Genomic DNA, 24601 nt, shown 5'->3' with positions numbered 1-24601 from the left:
TGTTTTTTTCTGATTTACTTATTTCACTCCTTATAATGTTATCAAGATCCCACCATTTTGCTGTAAATGATCTGATGTCATCATTTCTTATGGCTGAGTAGTATTCCATAGTGTATATGTGCCACATCTTCTTTATCCAGTCTTCTATTGAAGGGCTTTTTGGTTGTTTCCATGTCTTGGCCACTGTGAACAGTGCTGCAATGAACATGGGGCTACATGTGTCTTCACGTATCAATGTTTCTGAGGTTTTGGGGTATATACCCAGTAGAGGGATTGCTGGGTCATAAGGTAGTTCTATTTGCAGTTTTTTGAGGAACCACCATACTTTCCTCCATAATGGTTGTACTACTTTACAGTCCCACCAACAGTGAATGAGGGTTCCTTTTTCTCCACAGCCTCTCCAACATTTGCTATTACCCGTCTTGTTGATAATAGCTAATCTAACAGGAGTGAGGTGGTATCTCATTGTAGTTTTGATTTGCATTTCTCTAATAACTAATGAAGCTGAGCATCTTTTCATATATCTGTTGGCCATTTGTATCTCTTCCTGGGAGAAGTGTCTGTTCATGTCCTCTTCCCATTTTTTTATTGGATTGTTTGTTTGTTTGTTGTTGAGTTTTATGAGTTCTTTGTAAATTTTGGATATTAGGCCCTTATCTGAGCTGTCGTTTGAAAATATCAGTTCCCATATAGTTGGCTGTCTGTTTATTTTGATATCAGTTTCTCTTGCTGAGCAAAAACTTTTAATTCTGATGTAGTCCCATTCATTTATCTTTGCCTTCACTTCTCTTGCCATTGGAGTCAAGTTCATAAAATGTTCTTTAAAACCCAGGTCCATGATTTTAGTACCTATGTCTTCTTCTATGTACTTTATTGTTTCAGGTCTTATATTTAGGTCTTTGATCCATTTTGAATTAATTTTAGTACACGGGGACAGGCTGTAGTCGAGTTTCATTCTTTTGCATGTGGCTTTCCAGTTTTCCCAACACCATTTGTTGAAGAGGCTTTCTTTTCTCCATTGTGTGTTGTTGGCCCCTTTATCAAAGATTATTTGACCATATATATGTGGTTTTATTTCTGGGCTTTCTATTCTGTTCCATTGGTCTGAGTGTCTATTTTTTTGCCAATACCATGCTGTTTTGATTATCATGGCCCTATAATATAGTTTAAAGTCAGGTATTGTAATGCCCCCAGCTTCATTTTTTTTCCTTAGGATTGTTTTGGCTATTTGGGGTTTTTTATAGTTCCATATAAATCTGATGATTTTTTGTTCCATTTCTTTAAAAAATCTCATAGGGATTTTGATGGGAATTGCATTAAATTTGTATATTGCTTTGGGTAATATGGCCATTTTGATTATATTTATTCTTCCTATCCAGGAACAAGGAATATTTTTCCATCTCATTGTATCTTTTTCGATTTCCCTTAACAATGCTTTGTAATTTTCATTATATAGGTCCTTTACGTTCTTTGTTATGTTTATTCCTAGGTATTTTATTTTTTTTGTTGCAATCGTGAAGGGGATTATTTTTTTGAGTTCGTTTTCTAATATTTCATTGTTGGCATATAGAAAGGCTATGGACTTTTGTATGTTAATTTTGTATCCTGCGACCTTACTGTATTGGTTTATTGTTTCTAATAATCTTTTTGTGGAGTCCTTCGGGTTTTCGATGTATAGGATCATATCATCAGCAAAAAGTGATACCTTTACTTCTTCTTTTCCGATATGGATGCCTTTTATTTCTTTGTCTTGTCTGATTGCTCTGGCCAGAACTTCTAGCACCACGTTGAATAAGAGTGGAGAGAGTGGACAACCCTGTCTTGTTCCTGATTTAAGGTAGAAAGTCCTCAGTTTTATGCCGTTTAATAGGATGTTGGCTGATGGTTTATCATATATGGCCTTTATCATGTTGAGATATTTTCCTTCTATACCCATTTTGTTGAGAGTCTTAAACATAAAATTGTGTTGTATTTTATCGAAAGCCTTTTCTGCATCTATTGATAAGATCATGTGGTTTTTGTTCTTTGTTTTGTTGATATGGTGTATTACGTTAACCGTTTTGCGTATGTTGAACCATCCTTGAGATTCTGGGATGAATCCCACTTGATCATGATGTATTATTTTTTTAATATATTGTTGTATTCGGTTTGCCAGTATTTTGTTTAGTATTTTAGCATCTGTATTCATTAGAGATATTGGTCTGTAATTTTCCTTCTTTGTGCCATCCTTGCCAGGTTTTGGTATGAGGGTTATGTTGGCCTCATAAAATGTGTTTGGAAGTATTGCTTCTTCTTCAATTTTTTGGAAGACTTTGAGTAGAATAGGAACCAAGTCTTCTTTGAATGTTTGATAGAATTCACTAGTATAACCGTCTGGGCCTGGACTTTTATTTTTGGGGAGATTTTTAATAGTTTTTTCTATTTCCTCCCTGCTGATTGGTCTGTTTAGGCTTTCTGCTTCTTCATGACTCAGTCTAGGAAGGTTGTATTGTTCTAGGAATTTATCCATTTCTTCTAGATTGTTGTATTTGGTGGCATATAATTTTTCATAGTATTCTACAATAATTCTTTGTATATCTATGATGTCTGTGGTGATCTCTCCTCTTTCATTTTGGATTTTATTTATTTGAGTCCTGTGTCTTTTTTCCTTGGTGAGTCTTGCCAAGGGTTTGTCAATTTTGTTGATCTTTTCAAAGAACCAGCTCCTTGTTTTATTGATTTTTTCTATAGTTTTTCTCTTCTCTATTTCATTTATTTCTGCTCTGATTTTTATTATCTCCTTTCTTCAGCTGGTTTTGGGTTGTCTTTGTTCTTCTTTTTCTAGTTCCTTAAGGTGTGAAGTTAAGTGGTTTACTTTGGCTGTCTCTTGTTTGTTCATATAGGCCTGAAGTGATATGAACTTTCCTCTTATTACTGCTTTTGCTGCATCCCAGAGATTCTGATATGTCGTATTTTCATTTTCATTTGTCTGTATATATCTTTTGATTTCTGCGCTTATTTCTTCTTTGGCCCATTCATTTTTTAGAAGTATGTTGTTTAGTTTCCACATTTTTGTGGGGTTTTCCCCCTCTTTTTTGCAGTTGAATTCTAGTTTCAAGGCTTTATGATCAGAAAATATGCTTGGTACAATTTCAATTTTTCTAAATTTGCTGATATTGTCTTTGTGGCCCAACATATGGTCAATTCTTGAGAATGTTCCATGTACACTAGAGAAAAATGTATACTCTGTCGCTTTGGGATGAAGTGTCCTGTAGATGTCTATCATATCCAGGTGTTCTAGTATTTCGTTTAGGGCCACTATATCTTTATTGATTCTCTGTTTGGATGACCGATCTAGAGCCGTCAGCGGTGTATTGAGGTCTCCAAGTATGATTGTATTTTTGTTAGTTTTTGTTTTAAGGTCAATAAGTAGCTGTCTTATATATTTTGGTGCTCCTTGGTTTGGTGCATATATATTAAGGATTGTTATGTCTTCTTGATTCAACTTCCCCTTAATCATTATGAAATGACCATTTTTGTCTCTGAGTACTTTTTCTGTCTTGTAGTCAGCATTATTAGATATGAGTATTGCTACGCCAGCTTTTTTTTGGGTGTTGTTTGCTTGGAGTATTGTTTTCCAGCCTTTCACTTTGAATTTGTTTTTATCCTTGTTGCTTAGATGTGTTTCTTGTAGGCAGCATATAGTTGGATTTTCTTTTTTAATCCATTCTGCTACTCTGTGTCTTTTTATTGGTAAGTTTAATCCATTTACATTTAGTGTAATTATTGACACTTGTGGGTTCCCTACTGCCATTTTATAAATTGCTTTCTGTTAGTTTTGTATCTAGTTTGATTCTTCTCTTTTGTTTTTCTATCATTTGTTTTTGTTTGTTTGTGTTCCATACTTCTTTCCTCTGTTGCTACCTTTTTTAAGTCAAGTGTTTTTGTGGTGGTTTTTTTAAGGGTGGTTACCATTAAGTAATGAAAAGGGTACCTACCATATTCATTGTAGTACCCTATCTTATAAGTATTTCTGCACTTCATCATCCTTTGCTACTGTTAATCTCCATCTTCTCCCCCCTTTTTTTCCTTTGTTGTCACAGTTTAAGTTTGGTTTTATTGTGTTCTTGGTGGAGCTGTTACTTGTGGTGTTGTTTTCTTTTGTTCTTTGAATCTGGTTGGAAAACCCCCTTTAGTATTTCCTGGAGTGGGGGCTTTCTGTTGATAAATTCTCTCGTAATAAGCTTCTTACAGGAGAATTATGAAAAGGCAGTTCCCCAGTACCTGAGATCATAAATGCATTTCTTAATTTCTTTGTGATAGACTGCATTTATTAAAAATATGTTCTCTCAAAATTATGTTTTTGGTTAGCTGGGCAGATAGTGAACCAGATGAATAAGAAGCTGCAGACAGGCTTTACGGAACCAGAAGTGCTACAGATATTCTGCGATACCTGTGAAGCTGTTGCAAGACTGCATCAGTGTAAGACTCCAATAGTTCACCGGGACCTGAAGGTATGGACGCTAAACTACTTATGGGTTAATGCGTTTTAAACTTTCAAGTTAAAATGTTCATGGGCTGTCGTCATCTAAACATTTTATTAACAGCACTGAGATTGGTTTCTCCCCTGCTGCATTTCCTGAGCTAGTCTAAAGACTGGCAGTAGAATTTGGTGTGATTATCTTTTTTCTTTAATTTTTTTATTGATTTGAGGGAGAAGCATTAATTTGTTGTTCCACTTAGTTGTTCTATTTAGTGTGCACTCATTGATTGCTTCTTGTATGTGCCCAGGGATCAAACCTGCGACCTGTTATACTGGGTCAGCGCTTTAGCCACTGAGCCACTTGGGTTTATTGTGAATATCTTTGAGGTCATTTTATCTTACCTTTGTGTGCACTCGGACTTCTTGTATTTAATACTCACTTGTTACTTTGGAAAAGTTGACAAGTAATTGAACATTCCTGGTGTCATATTCCTGGTATTTTACTGGTAGAGATATCTATACACATGTCTTGTAAAACTATAGTTGTCTTCTTTGACACCTTAAGAGTACAAAAATTCTTATTCAAATTTTTTTATTTTAATTGATGGATTTTAGAGAGATTGATGAATGGTGGGAGAGAAGAAGAGAGAGAACGAGCAAAAGAGACAGAGAGAGAGAGAGAAGCATTCATTTGTTGTTCCACTTAGTTGTGTATTCATTGGTCACTTCCTGCAAGTGCCCTGACCAGGGATTGAACCTACAGCCATGGTGTTTCAGGGTGGTACTCGAACTCACTGAGGTTACCAACCAGTGCCTTCCTGAAATTCTTTATGCACAGGTATTCCATGGCTAACCTTTCTCCCATTCAATTCTGTTCAGATTTGCCTTCTCAGTGAGTTCTATCTTATACTGCTGTATTTATAATTACAACCTAACATTCCCATTCTCTTCCTGCTCTACCTTTTTTTTATATCACTTGCCTATTATTTCTTTTCTGTCCTCTACCACTAAAATGTAAACTCCATGTGAACAAGGATTTTCTCTTTTGTGTTGATGTATCCAAGCATTTAGAACAGTGCCTGGTGCATAGTATGTTTTCAATAATTAATATTTAATGAATGAAAGAATCCCAGTTCTGATTCTACAAAATTTTATGAAAGGTGATAAAACACTTTTGAGATGCAAGAACATAGAAGATGTTACTTAGAATATAGGTGGTAACCATGAAAGCATTGTCCAGGGAACTCTGTGGTAAAAGAATACAAATTAAGTCAAGGTTGAAATACATGATGGCAGACTTGTATCCCTTATTTTGGATAACCAGTATAGTTTATTTCAATTATTATTACTATATTTTTCTTAAGTGAGAAGTGGGGAGGCAGAAAGACAGAGTCCCCCATGTGCCCTTACCTGGATTCACCCGGCAAGACCCTGTGAGGCCATGCTCTGCCCATCTGGGGCCATTGCTCTGTTGCTTGGCAACTGAGCTATTTTTAGGAGCTGAGGTGAGGCCACTGGTGTTAATCTTCAGTGCTCAGGACCAACTTGCTTCATCGGAGACATGGCTGTAGGAGGGAAAGAGAGAGAGAGGAGGGGGACGGTCAGAGAAGTAGATGGTTGCTTCTCCTGTGTGCCCTGAATTGGGAATTGAACCTGGGACATTGCCGAGCCAACACTCTACCACTGAGCCAATCAGCCATGACTATTTCATTTATTTGGAATATGCAACTTTTATGTTTTCTAATAATTTGGTATGATATTTTACATTATTAAAAATTACTAAAATTTTTAACTTTTCGTGTAGATATTTTCAGATGAGTCTGATTTAAAACTAGAAAAGACATTGAACTGCATAATTTTTTACAGGCCATATTTCATATCTTATTTCTTTTTAGATATGTAAATTTAAGCAAACTTATATTTGCTCAAGTAGATTTCTTGTATAAATCCTTATAGTGTATTAATCTTTTGAAAGGTAGACTAAATCTGGAAGAAAATTATTAAGAAACAATAATATGAATATTTTGTAGAACTGAGAAAAATTTGTCTCCAAGACTGTGTCATAAAAATAAAAAGTATTGTGGAAAAAATGTAATAAAAATAGTATCATTTATTGGTGCTTACCTACAGTGTTCTAAGCACTCCATGTTTTAATTAATTTAATTTTTACAATAACATATTATCTTTTCCAGTTTAGCAATGGAAATTAATGCACAGGATGTTAAGCAGATTGTTAAGGTTATGTATACTAATGAATAACAAAGTTAGGCTATGAATCCACACCCTTCTGTTCTAGAAGCAGCATATAATTATTTTATTTAAAAAAATTTGTTTACTCAGAGATCATCCTGGGATGGAAAAAGCAAATTTCTCTTCCTAGTAGGAGAAGCAGTAGACATAGTTGAGTATATTTGTGGTTTGATTGATTTGTCTCTTCTCATAATAAGAGGTATATATAGTATATATATGATATATATGTGTATGTATATGTGTATATATCTTATATGTCACAAACTCTGATGTTTATTGTGTAAGACCATAGTTGTAAAAAGATAATTTTTATTTTGAAAATACTAGTACTAATTATTGATTTTCTTCTCTTAAGGTAGAAAATATTTTGTTGAATGATTGTGGAAACTATGTACTTTGTGACTTTGGCAGTGCCACTAATAAATTTCTTAATCCTCAAAAAGATGGAGTCAATGTAGTAGAAGAAGAAATTAAAAAGTAAGTGTTCATTTTTATTGTGTTTGTCTTAAGGGAATTATAGTTAACTTGTGTATGTGATAAGCTCTGCTAATACATATTTTAGGCATTCCATTCATAGATTTCTTCAAAATATTTTTATACCATAGATATTGATTAATTTGTGTCAGATCTAATGCAGTAGGAAATATGTTTTATCATGGATACAAGTTTTTAATCTACATTGTAAGCTAATTTATCAAGAAAGTTGTTAATTGAGCTAATTAGCTGAACCATTAAAGGGAATTTTCAGTGATTGCTGAGTTCAGTTAAGCATCTTTGCTTTTATTAATACTGAGGAATTGTTCTTGTTAGGAAAATTAAATTATTTGAAATTATTTAAGCTTTTACTTCATATTTAATGTTAAGAAGTTGACTTCTATGTGCATTGAAAACTGTGCTGAAAATGTGTTACTTTGTAATAGTTTACTGGAAAGCTCTCTGATAGGAAAGTTAAATCACATCTGCTTTACATTTTCTTAATCTTGCACTTCCCATGGTTGCTAGATTACGTGTAAAGATTTTTCTCTGACTTTTCTGTTTTCTAGTTTTAGAAAATAGAATTGTATGTCTTAGATTGCCTTAAAAATGTTACAAAATGCATAAAGGTCTGTCAGAATAGGAATTTCTAAGTAGTTATTTTTTCGAAGTTACCCTCTTTACTTCTTCACACATTCTCAGTTGTTTAAGACTATATAGCAGCTATTATTTGAACAGCAATTTGTATTTTGAAATAGCTCAAGTAGAGCTGAGAGTACCCTGGCTCAGTTGTGTAACACTACAGATTTCTATACTATGTATTTCTACTCAGGGAACTTAGCTCATAATGATTATGTTAGAGTCCACAAAAACAAACTCCTTAGGAAGCATATAAATTACCTGAGGAACACAAGAACAATACATTTAAGGACAAAATGATTGGATTGTGATATATAATGGTTGCTGTAGGAATCTGCTCAAGCGTTTCTAACTTTTGAGTTTTATTTCTTGTTGTCATACCTGAAATATAGTTATGGTTCAGTAGTTTTGCATTAGTGATGAATGTAAGTTATGAGGGTGTCCTTGTTCTTTGTGGCTCAACTGAAGAGTTAATGGCCTAGCCTTTTATTCAATTAACAGGTATTTATTTATGGCCTACAATGTAGTGGACACAGTTTGTGTTACAGGATAACAGTGAACAAAAGTTCTACCTACATGCACTTCATATTCTGGTTTCTTAGTTTGCTACTCTGTGGTAGTATCATCCAGAATGTCCCACCAACCAGGGAGGGTCATTGCAGAAATAAGATGGTAGAACTTGACATTTAAGATACTTTATGTAAAATAAAACACATAAACACTCAAAATGAATTTTAAATTATGCTGAGATGTAGGAAGTCCTTCCATATTTTGGTAGTTTCTACCATGAAATTGAGCAGTACATTAAAATATTCTGTTCATAATGTATTTGGGGTTTTTATATTGGTAAATATTTATAGAATTGTATAATTCCAAATAACTTATAATGGTAGTGAATATTAGAATTGTATTTAATCAGTGTAGTTAGAATTATGGCACCTATATTATTTTTAAAGTGATAATTATAAAAATAAACCCAAGGGAGATTTACTACAATATGCAAGGAAGTATGTTAGAGTCCATAAAAACAAACTCCTTAATAAACATAATTTTTTGAAAGAATGGAATTTTGCTCTTAAATTGATTAAAATATTTTGATAAGGATATTTTAATAGTCAAATTATATTATTTCAAATAAGAAATTCCAGGAAAACTATGTTTCCAAAACATTATCTTTATTTAAGATTTTTGTAAAGCGAATTAAGTTTTTTATTATTAGAGATGCTATTGCACTTGCTGAATAAAAATGTGTTTACATGCTTTGTACTGTTTAATCCTTGATGGACTTTTAATGACTTTTAAAAATAGTATTATTTTTATCTAATGTTACTGAGCCAAAAAGTTTTTTTGCAATCTTCTATGTAGAAACAATGTAGTATCTGTCTTTTTTTTTTTTTTTATATCTCCACTCCATTTTACTTATTTACTGCCAGGTATACAACTCTGTCATACAGAGCCCCTGAAATGATCAACCTTTATGGAGGGAAACCCATCACCACCAAGGCTGATATCTGGGTAAGGCCAAGAAAGGTTGACATTTTCTCTAACCAAATTAAAAATAATGAGTTCAATTGATTATTTTTCCCCTGCCCTGCAAAAGGTATTTTAATAAGTAGGAGAGTGGTGTACAATAGAGCTTCGTATTCAGATGAAAAATATTAGAACATTTTATCTTCTTGATTCCGAGATGGAAAGCTTAGGTATAAAAAAGCAAATAAAGGACTTCCAAATACTGCAACTTTTTACCATGATATTTTTTAGAGTTTAGATTATGTGTTAACGTTTTTTTTTGGATTGAGTGGAATTTTGGTTGATCACTTTATGAAAAAGCTGGACAAACTCCTCTAAGTAATTACATTGATCATTTTATGGAGTATTTTAGGAAATGAACACGAGTGAACTTTTTTCCTAATTATTAACATGTCATTGATTAACTTTAGTGTTTTGAGGTTTTTTATTATTTAGCATATATGTCTGATTGAATTATTAAGATAGCTCATATTACTAGATAGTTGTATTTTATGTTAGAATGTCAGTACCTCCTTACAACTTATTTCATAATAAACTATGTTTTGGCTGTATTTAATAAACTAGCAGAGAAGTATTTTAAATGTGAGTTTATTTAAATTCAACTACTATTTAACTCTATCTACCACTAGTGACCATATTAGGGGTAGAGGAAAACATTTTTTTTTTGGACATAGTTCTAGAGTTTATGAGCAAAGGCATATGTATTTTGTTTTTAAAACATAATGTTCAGAAAGTAGTTGAACATAATGTGTGGAACCAAATGAATACTCCTTGGTTCTCTTCCCTGGGCCTCTTTCGGGGTTGGGATACCCAAATATTCCTGCAAGGTAATGAAAAAGAATAACTTTGATACCATTTTATCTGTTTAGATAATATGTACACTGCTCGTAAAAATTAGGAGATATTTTATAACTTAATATTCAGTTTGAAATATTCTCTAATTTTTGTGAGCAGTATACCTTTTCTCCAAACAGTGGTTTTTAAATCTTGTGGTAGTTGGATTTTTAATCATATACATAATGAATCAAACCAAGAGTAAGTTTGGTTTAATTTGATACTGCTTATATAACAAATTATTGTAAACATTCAATTGGATCTTAATTGATAAAATGAAAATATTAGAAGAAGTGATTGTGAAAGTTTATTCTGGCCTAATTTTGTGACTGCCGTTGAAATCTGTATTACCTAAGAGAGTATTTCAACACCAGAAGAAACAACAGATATCATAGCTCAACTGTTGTTCTGAAATCATCAAGGGTTGATTAAAAAATTAATTTCTAAACACAGTTATTACCCAGTATCTTAACAAAAAGAGAGGAACTCTTTTTTTTCTCTATTTTTTTACCAGACTTATTGTATATACTAAGCAGCATTTTAGGTTGTCAGTGTTAAGTTTAAAATTTACATTGATAGATTAGTGTGTAGAGTAATATTTGTATAACAACTAACTGGGTATAGCTGTGGGGTTATCTAGATACTCCAAGGTAAAAAAAAATAAGCAAGAAAAATAATCAGAAACAATCTATGCTTATGTGCTGGACAGAGATAGAACTTTAATTTTCGTGATGTCATTTTTATACTTGTCTTAGCTCAGGTGAAACAAGTATGCTACAACATTTTAGGTGAGAGATGCTTCGTGTTACCTTTTAATGGGGAAAGTGGAGGATGGTGATAGCTTTCAAAATCAGGTCATTTGTTCCCTTCAGTTTTTTATTTTTTTAATCTCGTATCAAATGGATAAAAGAGGGAAATGCCTTTGGTGTGAAAAAAGTAGGACACCTCATTATGATCACACTGTGTGAAGCAGAATATTTTAGATTTATGTTTTTTTAAGTATATTGGCATTGCTGTCTTAAAATTGTTATCTGGGAACTCCCACAACATGTACTGTAACACAAGACATGATACTAAAGGTTTAATTGATAAGATAAAACTGGTTAAAATGCAGATCTCTTGCCTAGACTGTAATCTGGGTAAAAGTAAGTTGTAATTTAATGTAAATATTACACCATTAATAGTATTTTTTAGTTTTGTTAAGGGAGGGAGCCTTATACTCAGTTTACTGCATACATGCTGAAGATACCTTACTTACAGAACAAAGCCTTATAATTTTTTAAGCTACATTGAGCTGGTTATTTTTCATCAGAATCCTCACGTTTTGTTTGTCAAATAATAAATAACCTTGTAATGTCTTTGAATGGATATAATAAAATTTCTAGAGCCTTTAAAGTTTTTCATTGGAAAATTTAAAATATTGAAAATAATGTTTAATAGATTAATATTATTGAACTCATACAGGTATTTCTATATATTGTGATCTTCATAGTAGTTATAAAACTTAGAGTATTTGTTAGCTGCATTTGCTAAGTTGATAAACTAGCAGAGAAGTATTTTAAATGTGAGTTTATTTAAATTCAACTACTATTTAACTGTATCTACCACTAGTGACCATATTAGGGGTAGAGGAAAACATTTTTTTTTTGGACATAGTTCTAGAGTTTATGAGCAAAGGCATATGTATTTTGTTTTTAAAACATAATGTTCAGAAAGTAGTTGGGAGAATTAAATAAAGGAAAGTCAATTTTGCTAATTTTTAGATGGCAGGTCAGATTTTAGTACTGTTTATATAATTGTGTACGAACTGTTGGGTAATTTTATGCAATCTGTTTAGAATTATAAATACCCCATACACTGTAAAGGCTTGTAGATGACACGTCTTGTGACAACATAATGCTTTCTTGACCTGAAAATTACACTTTGTTACTGGTTCTCTCGTTTCAGCTGTTAGCAGCTTAGTTAGAAATTTATTTTAGGATATTTTGTCTTCATTGTTAGCAAGTAGATTTATTGGTGCTGTAATGTCTGTTAAGTAAGCTATGCAACTAAAGCAGACACACCCCTTCCTTTTTGAATTTTACTACAGCTTACCCAGGTACAAATATGGATAGTAAATTATATAATAAAAATCAAAGGGTTATACACAGAAATAAAGATTGTTTATATGATGAAGTAATGATAATGTGCTTACTCAATAACCAATAAAAATGTATTGATGGTTAACTGATAAATTTAACTGTGCTGGCTAACCATATTTGGAATTTCAGGATTTTAAAACATATTTGATAATGAATTTAAAACAAAATGTTGCTGGAAGGAGCCTTGTTCTTACTTTGCTGTTTATATGCTAGTTATATACTGAACATATATTTTCCTTGTGAAAGAAATAAAAATATAACTTTTTTTCCTAAAAGGGACCAACCACTTCTAATTTTAGTTATATCACTCATGATATAGAGTTCTATGATGGCATTAATTCAGCCAGCTAGCCACAGATGTGATAGGAAAATATGGAAATGATACAGTTAAATGTCTTCTTAAAACCTAAGCACAATAATTTGTTTAAGCAAGTAATTTGTGAAAAGATTGATTCAGTATAGAAGAAACAGCCTTTTTTTTTTTTTTTAACAAATTTAGTTTTTGGTTCAGTGTTATTTTATGCCTTGTGGTTAAGTTGATTACTTGAGTTCTGATAATACGCACGCTTCTTTATTTTACAGGCACTGGGATGTTTACTGTATAAACTTTGTTTCTTCACTCTTCCTTTCGGTGAAAGTCAGGTTGCTATCTGTGATGGCAGCTTCACCATCCCAGACAGTTCTCGTTTCTCCCATAACATACATTGCTTAATAAGTAAGTATGTCAAAAAACTTATGACAGAATTCTAAGATACTGTATATTGGGCCTGCTGTTATATTCCTATGCCTAAATCTAGCCTTTTAATTTCATTTATTATAATTTTGTGAAGTTATAGTAAAGAAAAACAATGTTTATAGACTTTTTTATGGAATGAAAGAACCTAATTACTGATTAGTACATTAAGCCCCTAGCTAAGCTTTTATAGAACACCGAGATTATGTGATTGAGGAAACTGGAGTTTCTGGAAAAACTTACAGCATAAGCATAACATTTAATTATTCAGCCTTTGTTCTTGTTGAAATCCAAATATCCAGATCTATTGCTCTTTTTTTGAGGGGGGTCAAAGTATTTCTGATCTTAGATTATAACTTATTTGGCCAGCCTTTTTAATATCTATTCTTTGTTGATTATAAAATGGTTGTTTGAAGCAACCTAAGTGTATCAGAAGGTGTAGTCCAAAAGAATACCTCACTTTTCCTTCTTGTCTGCTGTAAGATTGTTTTTTTTCTTTTTGATTGATACTATAATTTCTTACATATTTACATGGTGGAATTTCTGAAAAGATGATTTAAAGAGGGAGAGGGCCATCAAATACTAAAATAAGAAGCTGTGGTATTTAAATAGCACTTCTAGCACTGTTTTAATTAGTGTTTCTAGTTTCAGCTCTTGTTTTCTGCATTTTATTTATTTATTTATTGCATTTTTCCAAAGCTGGAAATGGGGAGGCAGTCAGACCGACTTCCACATGCGCCCGACCAGGATCCACCCAGCACGCCCACCAGCGGGCAATGATCTGCCCCTCTGGGGCGTCGCTCTGTTGCATCCAGAGCCATCCTAGCGCCTGAGGCAGAGGCCACAGAGCCATCCTCAGTGCCCGGGCCATCTTTGCTCCAATGGAGCCTCGGCTGCGGGATGGGAAGAGAGAGATAGAGAGGAAGGAGAGGGGGAGGGATGGAGAGCAGATGGGTGCTTCTCCTGTGTGCCCTGGCCGGGAATCAAACCCGGGACTTCTGCACGACAGGCCAATGCTGTACCACTGAGCCAACCGGCCATGGCCTTTTTCTACATTTTAAATATTCCCTGTCATATCCTCTAACCATATAGAGCAATCAGTAGAAAGGAGGGTCAGTCTAATAAATATACTTGGTATCTTTTTTTTTTTTTTTTTAGCAAGAGAGACAAATACAGAGAGAAGGAAAGATAGGGACAGACAGGAAGGGAGAGAGATAAGAAGCATCAATTCTTCTTTTTTTTTTTTTGGTACTTTTCTGAAGCTGGAAACGGGGAGGCAGTCAGACAGACTCCCGCATGCGCCCGACCGGGATCCACCCGGCACGCCCACCAGGGGGCGATGCTCTGCCCATCCGGGGCGTCGCTTTGTCGCGACCAGAACCACTCTAGCACCTGGGGCAGAGGCCAAGGAGCCATCCCCAGTGCCCGGGCCATCTTTTGCTCCAATGGATCCTCGGCTGTGGGAGAAGAAGAGAGAGAGAGAGAGGAAGGAGAGGGGGAGGGGTGGAGAAGCAGATGGGCGCTTCTCCTGTGTGCCCTGGCCGGGAATCAAACCTGGGACTTCCGCATGCCAGGCTGACGCTCTACCACTGAACCAACTGGCCAGGGCGCATCAATTCTTCTTTGTGGCTCAAGCCAGTAACCTTGGGCTCAAGCCAGTGACTCTTCGCTCAAGCTGATGAACCTGTGATCAAGCCTGTGACCTGGAGGTTTTGAACCTGGGTCCTCCGCGTCTTAGGCCAATGCTCTATCCACTGTGTCACTGCTTGGTGTGGCTATATTTGATATCTTGTAGCTGGGAAAAGTAGATGGAAATACAAAGTTCATAGAAAGTTGTAGATAAAAAGATCAGACTGGATTGCTGCCTCAAACTTTATGGTAAAATTTCAAACACTGGAATAGGTAATGTATAAGTGAGGCATTAAATCTCAGGAATGCAGAAAGACGTAGCCATTAACATATAAATATAAATCATTAAAATTTTTCCCAAACTCATGAACGCCAGTATAAAGTCAAGTGATAAGATGGAAAAAATATTTGTTACACATTTGACAAATGGCTAACTTTTGTTATGAGACTCATATAAATCAAAAAGAAAAGGGACGCACCCAAAAGAAGCGGAATGTAAAAGGATATCTAGCCTTGCTATCCAAACATCTTTTAAAGCGTAATCTTTTTATTTCTAGAATGTGACTTTGTCCACACATGTTATAAATTAGAGAATTATGTCAGTTGAACACAAAATTGAACTTCTTCATGTGGGATGTTTTTCCTAGGCAAGGGGAACCACAGAAATAGGGTGGGGGTGATGGTGTTATGACCTACAGGGGAGAGGAAATAGCCCTCAGCTTGGCTGCTGCTCTTCCAGCATGAGGAGCACTTTTAGTTCTAACTGGAGAATGGTAAATATGAGTGCTTGCACCAGGAGTTTTCTTCCTAGAGGTTTATCTTTCAGTTTTACAGGGTGCTCTACTGTGGTGGTTCCTGAGAGCATCCCTGTTGGCCCAGAGCTCCCCTGTCATTGGTTGAGCATTTCCCAGTCTTGTTTTGATGTGGTTTTATATCTTTGTGGTGATTTCTGGCCAAGTTAATCTATATACAGTGGTACCTTGAGATACGAGTTTAATTCATTCTGTAACCAAGCTCATAAGTCAGTCAACTCATATATCAAACAAATTTCTCCCATTTAAAATAACTGAAATAGATTTAATCCATTCTAGCCCTGTGAAACATCCCCAAACTATCCTAAATTATGAAAAAAGATGTTTTTAATTAAGAAACACACATGTATACTTTACCAATGCATAACAAAATACGAAATAAAAGGAAAAAGTGTTATTTAGTACTGTATTCTTACCTTGGAGACAGACGAGTGCGGCTAACGGAGGTGAATGGCAGAGGAGGAGGGACTGAGGAAGGAATGCAGGCACTGTAGATACGTAAACTAAAACTGCACTTTCTTAACACTGAATGTAAACTAAAACTGCATTTTCTTTACTTTAAACAAAACTAAAACTACAGTTTTTTTTTACTTAAAATGAAACCACGAAAACTTAATTGTAAAAAAATGCACTTTCTTAACTTTAAACTTAACCTAAGCTTAACATTACATATTTTTCATTTGATCATCACCTGTTTTTGCCTTTTTGGCTGCACATTCAGCACTTTCACTTGCAGGACTTTTGAATAAATATCTATCCAAAGAGGTTTGCTGTTGCCTGCCTTTTAAAATGTTACGGAAATGTGACAAACAAATGCCATTAAAAAGTGCTGCAGCATGACCAGTTGAAACTTTTTCTGGGTGTTTCTTTTCAATGAAACTTGAAAGCTTCTCCCACATTGCCAGCATGTCTTTAATTTCACTTGTAGAAATCACTTCCTCCAATTCTACCTCCTCTTCACTACTAATCTCTTGCAGAAGCTTCATATGTTGCATTATCTGTAGCTCCTTCAATTCCTCAGTTGAGAGTTCCTCCTCATGTTCTTTGACGAGCTCGTTTACATCATCCTCATCTACCTCCAGACCCATCAACTTTCCGAGGAACACAATCTCCTCCAACGCTTCTACCTCGGTCTTGGTCTCTGCTTTGAGTCCTTCGAAGTCCCTGTCTGCAACAACATCAGGCCATAACTTTTTCCATGCTGAGTTCAAGGTTCTTCTTGTAACCTCTTGCCATACCAAGTCAATAATGCATAAACGTATCACGATGTAGTTATGTTTCCAAAACTCTCGAAGGGTTAGAATTGTATTCTCAGTCACCTCAAAGCAGCAGCGGAACAAGTGTTCTGTGTAAAGCTTTTTAAAGTTGGAAATGACCTGCTGATCCATAGGTGGCAAGATTGAACGTGTTGGGTGGGAGGTAGAGGACTTGCATGAATTTAAACTCATTGAGAATGTCATCTTCAAGACCAGGTGGGTGGGCTGGAGCATTATCAAGGATTAGTAATGCTTTCATCATAAGTTTATTTTCTTGAAGATATTTCTTCACTGCAGGACCAAAGACGAGATTTACCCATTCAATAAAAAACTACCGCGTAATCCGTGCCCTAGCATTGGTGCGCCACATAACCTGCAGTTTTTCTTTAAGAATCTTGTGAGTCTTAAAGGCTCGAGGATTTTCGGAATGATACACTAACAGTGGCTTTACTTTACAGTCACCGCTAGCATTTGCATACAGTGCAAGGGTCAGACGGTCCTTCATGGGTTTATGGCCTGGCAGCTTCTTCTCTCCTGCGTGATGAAAGTCCTCTGGGGTATATTTTTCCAAAACAATCCTGTTTCGTCACAGTTGAACACTTGTTGGGGGATGTAGCTTTCCTTTGCAATAAGTGCAGCAAAACATGCAATGTACTCCTCAGCTGCCTTAATGTTGTCACTCACAGCTTTACTATGCCTCACCACCGAGTGGATGCCAGATCTCTTCTTGAAATTTTCAAACCAGCCGTGACTTGCCTAAAACGTAACTTCTGCTGCCTCTTTTGAGGTTGATGGTTCTTTCTTCTTCAAGTAGCCATAAATAATACGTGCCTTTTCGCATATTACAGTCTCCATCACTGTATCTCTTGCCAGTTCTTTCACTCACACCAGCAGAAGCTTCTCCATTTCTTCATGGATATTTGCCCTTAATTGGGACAGAATTGTAGTTTTTTTCGCTGAATTTGTGATTTTGTTGGGATCCTTTGTTTAATGATGGTACAAATTGTAGATGTATTTTGGTTGTACAGCCTTGCCAGTTCAATCACTCGTACACCATGCTCATGTTTTTCTATTCTTGTTTTACTTCTATCGACATTATTCTCTTCTTCTCACCACTGTCCTTTACACTCACTTTCTTTGGCCCCATGATAGCACACAAAAATAGTAAAAAATGCAAAAATGATGCAAGAACGAGTACAGCACACGAGATTCGACTTAATTCTGTGGGTAACGTGAGAAAGAACGAGATGCTGGTGTTGTGCTGCCGATACTGGACCGTGAGCCAACTCTCCAACTAGCGGCAGCTTGCCGGATCACAACTCGTATCTCGGAATTTCACTCGGATCTTGAATAAAAATACGGACCAAGTCACAGCTCGTATCTTAAATTCGTATGTTGTTCTGCTCAAATCTCAAGGTACCACTGTACCTGCTTGGGCAGTCCAGTTACTTTCCAAAGTACCAATTAATGTTTTTGTTAGTGCTCTTGTGACAAAGTTGTATAGTTTTTCAATGGTCTACAAATCTATTTTCTCCTGAGCCTTTCTATTTTTAGCCTGTCATTTTGGAGAATGTAATTTTTTTAAAGCAAACCTACCATAAAGAGTATATTTGAATTTGAATAAGCATTAGACCCATAACCCACTCTTATGTTATCTAGTTGCTTTTCTATTTTGTCCAAAAATTATGATATCAGGAGCATGAAAGAACCTTGGTTAATTGGAATTCTCAAAGAATAGATAAAGGAATTGATTTGGGCTGTTGTGCGTTTTGGTTAATTAAAGTTTTAACTTTATTGAAGCCCTTGTTTTAAGTCATGTGGCACTGTTTTGTTGCTAAGTATAATGTTTTAATCACAAATGAACTGGGGACTTTATTGGGGATCTTGCAATATCTTGGAACTCTGAATATTCTCATTGGACAGTACTGTATGGGTCACTGGACAGTATACACCCTGATTTGTAACTTTATTTGCTTGAAGTAGTAAGAAGATCTACTTCCTTGTGTGAGGTTTGATTTTTTTCCCCCTTCTGTATATATATATATATGTGTGTGTGTATGACTATGTGTTTGTAATAGTAAGGTTGAAAAGTAAACACTATTGATAATTTTAGAGTTTAATTGGGTTCCTTTTTTTTCTCTTAAGTGAGAAGCAGGGAGGTAAAGAGACAGACTCCCACATGTGCCCCAACCAGGACCCTCCTGGCAAGCTCTATACTCTGCTATGCCCTGCCCATCTGGGATCATTGCTCCATTGTTTGGCAACTGAGCAATTTTAGTACCTGAAGGGAGGTCATGAAGTCGTCCTCAGTGCCTGGGACCAATTTGCTCCATCTTAGCCATGGCTACTGGAGGGGGAGAGAGAGAGAGAGAGAGAGAGAGAGAGAGATAGAGAGAGAGAGAGAGAAGAGTGAAGGGAAAGGATAGAGAAGCAGATGGTCACCTCTCCTGTGTGCCCTGGCTGGGAGTCAAACCCAGGACATCCACACACTGGGCCTATGCTCTACCACTGAGCCAACTGGCCAGCTCCAATTAGGTTCTTGTTAATTGATGGTTTAGTGTGCAACATATGCTCTTTTGCCAGTAAATATATAGATTTTACTTTTTCTAATGTTTGTATAAATTTAACTGTGATTAAAATTTTTGAATTTATTTCTCAGAAATAGGCAGAAACTTTAAAAAAGTTTGAATGAAATAGAAGTATTCAAGTGAATGTTGGTATTTTATCTCCTGCCAAAGGATTTTATGGACTTGACTTTTTAAATATTGTCCTGGGTACTAAGAGCTTAACAGAGTACGGATTTTTTTTTTTTTCTAAGTAGAACATATCTATAATGAAATGTTTTTAGAAAATATTTAGACTCTTTGCAATTTTCTTCTTTACTTTTTTTCACATGTGGCTTGCCTGTTTCCCACCGTCCTTTTTTTTTTTTTTTTTTTTTTAATTCTTTGTATATCTATGATGTCTGTGGTGATTTCTCCTCTTTCATTTTGGATTTTATTTATTTGAGTCCTGTGCCTTTTTTCCTTGGTGAGTCTTGCCAAGGGTTTGTCAATTTTGTTGATCTTTTCAAAGAACCAGCTCCTTGTTTTATTGATTTTTTCTGTAGTTTTTCTGTTCTCTATTTTGTTTGTTTCTGCTCTGATTTTTATTATCTCCTTTCTTCAGCTGGTTTTGGGTTGTCTTTGTTCTTCTTTTTCTAGTTCCTTAAGGTGTGAAGTTAAGTGGTTTACTTGGGCTCTCTCTTGTTTGTTCATATAGGCCTGAAGTGATATGAACTTTCCTCTTATTACTGCTTTTGCTGCATCCCAGAGATTCTGATATGTCGTATTTTCATTTTCATTTGTCTGTATATATCTTTTGATCTCTGCGCTTATTTCTTCTTTGACCCATTCATTTTTTAGAAGTATGTTGTTTAGTTTCCACATTTTTGTGGGGTTTTCCCCCTCTTTTTTGCAGTTGAATTCTAGTTTCAAGGCTTTATGATCAGAGAATATGCTTGGTATAATTTCAATTTTTCTAAATTTGCTGATATTGTCTTTGTGGCCCAACATATGGTCAATTCTTGAGAATGTTCCATGTACACTAGAGAAAAATGTATACTCTGTCGCTTTGGGATGAAGTGTCCTGTAGATGTCTGTCATATCCAGGTGTTCTAGTATTTCGTTTAAGGCCACTATATCTTTATTGATTCTCTGTTTGGATGACCAATCTAGAGCCGTCAGCGGTGTATTGAGGTCTCCAAGTATGATTGTATTTTTGTCAGTTTTTGTTTTAAGGTCAATAAGTAGCTGTCTTATATATTTTGGTGCTCCTTGGTTTGGTGCATATATATTAAAGATTGTTATGTCTTCTTGATTCAGTGTCCCCTTAATCATTATGAAATGCCCATTTTTGTCTCTGAGTACTTTTTCTGTCTTGTAGTCAGCATTATTAGATATGAGTATTGCTACACCTGTTTTTTTTGGGTGTTGTTTGCTTGGAGTATTGTTTTCCAGCCTTTCACTCTGAATTTGTTTTTATCCTTGTTGCTTAGATGTGTTTCTTGTAGGCAGCATACAGTTGGATTTTCTTTTTTAATCCATTCTGCTACTCTGTGTCTTTTTATTGGTAAGTTTAATCCATTTACATTTAGTGTAATTATTGACACTTGTGGGTTCCCTATTGCCATTTTATAAATTGCTTTCTGTTAGTTTTGTATCTTGTTTGATTCTTCTCTTTTGTTTTTCTATCATTTGTTTTTGTTTGTTTGTATTCCATACTTCTTTCCTCTGTTGCTGCCTTTTTTAAGTCAAGTGTTTTTGTGGTGGTTTTTTCAAGGGTGGTTACCATTAAGTAATGAAAAGGGTACCTACCATATTCATTGTAGTACCCTATCTTATGAGTATTTCTGCGCTTCATCGTCCTTTGTTACTGTTAATCTCCATCCTCTCCCCCCTTTTTTTCTTTTGTTGTCACAGTATAAATTTAATTTTATTGTGTTCTTGTGGAGCTGTTACTTGTGGTTTTGTTTTCTTTTGTTCTTTGAATCTGGTTGGAAAACCCCCTTTAGTATTTCCTGGAGTGGGGGCTTTCTGATGGTAAATTCTCTCATCTTTTCTGTATTTGTGAATGTTTTTATATCTCCTTCGTACTTGAAGGATAGCTTTGATGGGTATAGTATTCTTGGCTGAAAGTTCCTCTCTTTCAGGGCTTTAAATATTGGGGTCCACTCTCTTCTAGCTTGTAGAGTTTCTGCTGAGAAATCTGATGATAATCTAATAGGCCTTCCTTTATATGTTGTACTCTTCTTTTCCCTGGCTGCCTTGAGAATTTTTTCTTTGCTGTTGGTTTGTGTCATCTTCATTATGATGTGCCTTGGAGTGGGTTTGTTGGGGTTAAGAAAACTCGGTGTTCTGTTTGCTTCTTGAATTTGAGGCTTTAGTTCTTTCTACAGGCTTGGGAAGTTCTCATCTATTATTTGTTTGAGTATATTCTCCATTCCATTTTCTTTCTCTTCTCCCTCTGATATACCTGTTATTCTTATGTTATTCTTTCTGATGGAGTCAGACAATTCCTGTAGAGCTTTCTCATTTTTTATTATTTTTGAGTCTCTTTCTTCTTCTCTCTGTTGTGCCTCAAGTTGCTTGTCTTCTATTTCACTAATCCTATCTTCTATCTGGGCTGTTCTATTAGCTAAGCTTGTTACCTCGTTTTTCAGCTCGTGAATTGAGTTTTTCATCTCTGTTTGATTTGTTTTTATAGTTTCAATTTCCTTGGTAATATATTCTTTGTGATAGTTGAGTTGTTTTCTGAGCCCCCTAAGTTGCCTTTCTGTGTTTTCTTGTATATCTCTGAGTATTTTTAGGATTTCTATTTTAAATTCTCTGTCATTTAGCTCTAAGGTTTCCAATATGTTAAATCTTTTCTCCATAGGTTTTTCCACATCTATTTGTGTTACCTCTCTATCTTTTGTATCCATAATATTCGATTTCCTTTTTCTTATTGGCTTCGGAGGGTGGTCTTGTTGATAGCACTAATTAGAATTAATAAAGAATAAAAAGTAAAAAAAAAAAAAAAACCCAGTAATAATTTATTATTTTTTGTTTCTTCTCTTCACCTCCTCTTCCCTCCTTAGGGAAATATCGTGATGACCTGTGAATTATATTATGCTAAATGGAACAAAAACTGCCTGTAACGGAGGGCCTGATTTGGGGTGAAGAGTTCAAGGGGCAAAAAAGGAAGTAGGGACCTACTAAATTCAAAAAAAAGGAGAAAATCTTAGACAAGTATAAAATGATTTGCTTGTAAGTGATGGTCGACTAAGAGATATAATGAGAGGGATAGGAGGGAAACAGAAAAAAGGAGAAAAAAATAATAAATAAAAATAAAAATAATAAATAAAAATCTGTTGTATTAAGTGGAGCAAAGACTAAATACAATGGAGACCTTGGGTTGGGAGGAATGCTAATGAGTTAAAAAGCAAAGTAAAAAGTACCCAAAATGTCATAAAAACAAACAAACAAAAAAAACCCAAAAACAATAGCAAAAAAGAAAAACCAAAAAAAACTTGAGTCCCAAATTAAATAATTTGTTCATGATTGAGGATTGAATGGGAGGAAAAGTTAAAGGAGAAAAGAAGAAACGAATAGAAAGGAAAAAATAAGAAAAAGAGAAAAACGAAGGAAGAAAAAAAGGAAAAGAATAAAAAAACAAAAGGGGAGAGAGTGAGAGTTAAGGGTTTTGGAGTGTAACCCTAAAGGAGAGTAAGGATGAAGAAAAGAAATGAAATATAACACTCATGGGTAGTGTAGTTCAAGAAAAGGGAAGCATAAGATGGGCAGAGAATAAAAGGACCGAGGTGGAGGAAATAGAAGTAATAATAATAAAGGCAATAAGATAGAAGAAACAAACAACAACGAATAAATAGTGGAACAAGTTATAAAGTCTGTGGATTTTTCTTGATTTTTCCCACCGTCCTATTTTGATTTCTCTGTTTTTATGATACATAATTAATGATTTATATTTCTTTCAAATAAATTCTACATTCAGGAAATCAATAAGTGCCTAGCTGTGCTCATAGTTTTTGAAATGTGACTTTTATGGCCAGTTATATGTTTATATAATGTAGTTAATCCCACCTATTATAAGCATAAAGCATTAAAAAAACATATCTTTTAGAAGTGAAGGCAAAGATAAATGAATGGGACTGCATCAGAATAAAAAGTTTTTGCTCAGCAAGAGAAACTGATATCAAAATAAACAGACAGCCAACTAAATGGGAAATGATATTTTCAAACAACAGCTCAGATAAGGGCCTAATATCCAAAATTTACAAAGAACTCATAAAACTCAACAACAAACAAATAATCCAATAAAAAAATGGGAAGAGGACATGAACAGACACTTCTCTCAGGAAGAGATACAAATGGCCAACAGATATATGAAAAGATGCTCAGCTTCATTAGTTATTAGAGAAATGCAAATCAAAACTACAATGAGATACCACCTCACCCCTGTTAGATTAGCTATTATCAATAAGACGGGTAATAGCAAATGTTGGAGAGGCTGTGGAGAAAAAGGAACCCTCATTCACTGTTGGTGGGACTGTAAAGTAGTACAACCATTATGGAGGAAAGTATGGTGGTTCCTCAAAAAACTGAAAATAGAACTACCTTATGACCCAGCAATCCCTCTACTGGGTATATACCCCAAAACCTCAGAAACATTGATACGTAAAGACACATGTAGCCCCATGTTCATTGCAGCACTGTTCACAGTGGCCAAGACATGGAAACAACCAAAAAGCCCTTCAATAGAAGACTGGATAAAGAAGATGTGGCACATATACACTATGGAATACTACTCAGCCATAAGAAATGATGACATTGGATCATTTACAGCAAAATGGTGGTATCTTGATAACATTATACGGAGTGAAATAAGTAAATCAGAAAAAAACAAGAACTACATGATTCCATACATTGGTGGAACATAAAAACGAGACTAAGAGACATGGACAAGAGTGTGGTGGTTACCAGGGGTGGGGGGAGGGAGGACATGAGAGGGAGGGAGGGAGGGAGGGAGAGAGTTAGGGGGAGGGGGAGGGGCACAGAGAACTAGATAGAGGGTGGCGGAGGACAATCTGACTTTGGGCGAGGGGTATGCAACATAATTTAATGACAAAATAACCTAGACATGTTTTCTTTGAATATATGTACCCTGATTTATTAATGTCATCCCATTACCATTAATAAAAATTTATAAAAAAAAATATCTTTTTAGTATTGATAATTACTAATTCTGCTGCATCTCTTTCATATGATCAGGATATTTGAAAATGAAATGGCCATACCTAACCT

At 35.0% G+C, this 24601-nt stretch overlaps 1 protein-coding gene across 2 annotated transcripts in view; it reads left to right on the top strand.

The window, feature by feature from the left end:
- Positions 1-24601, top strand: part of BMP2K (BMP2 inducible kinase) — a 143891-nt gene that overhangs the window by 67586 nt on the left and 51704 nt on the right. For both annotated transcript variants that reach the window (XM_066279868.1, XM_066279869.1), the window contains exons 4-7: positions 4351-4493; positions 7068-7189; positions 9259-9340; positions 12913-13045. In XM_066279868.1, coding sequence (XP_066135965.1) covers positions 4351-4493; positions 7068-7189; positions 9259-9340; positions 12913-13045 — 480 coding nt within the window. The remainder of the gene's footprint in view (positions 1-4350; positions 4494-7067; positions 7190-9258; positions 9341-12912; positions 13046-24601) is intronic.

The sequence above is a fragment of the Saccopteryx bilineata genome, chromosome 5 (assembly GCF_036850765.1).
Source record: "Saccopteryx bilineata isolate mSacBil1 chromosome 5, mSacBil1_pri_phased_curated, whole genome shotgun sequence".
NCBI lineage: Eukaryota > Metazoa > Chordata > Mammalia > Chiroptera > Emballonuridae > Saccopteryx > Saccopteryx bilineata.
The sequence above is the reverse complement of the archived record's forward strand: the minus strand, read 5'-3'. Positions and strand labels throughout refer to the sequence as shown.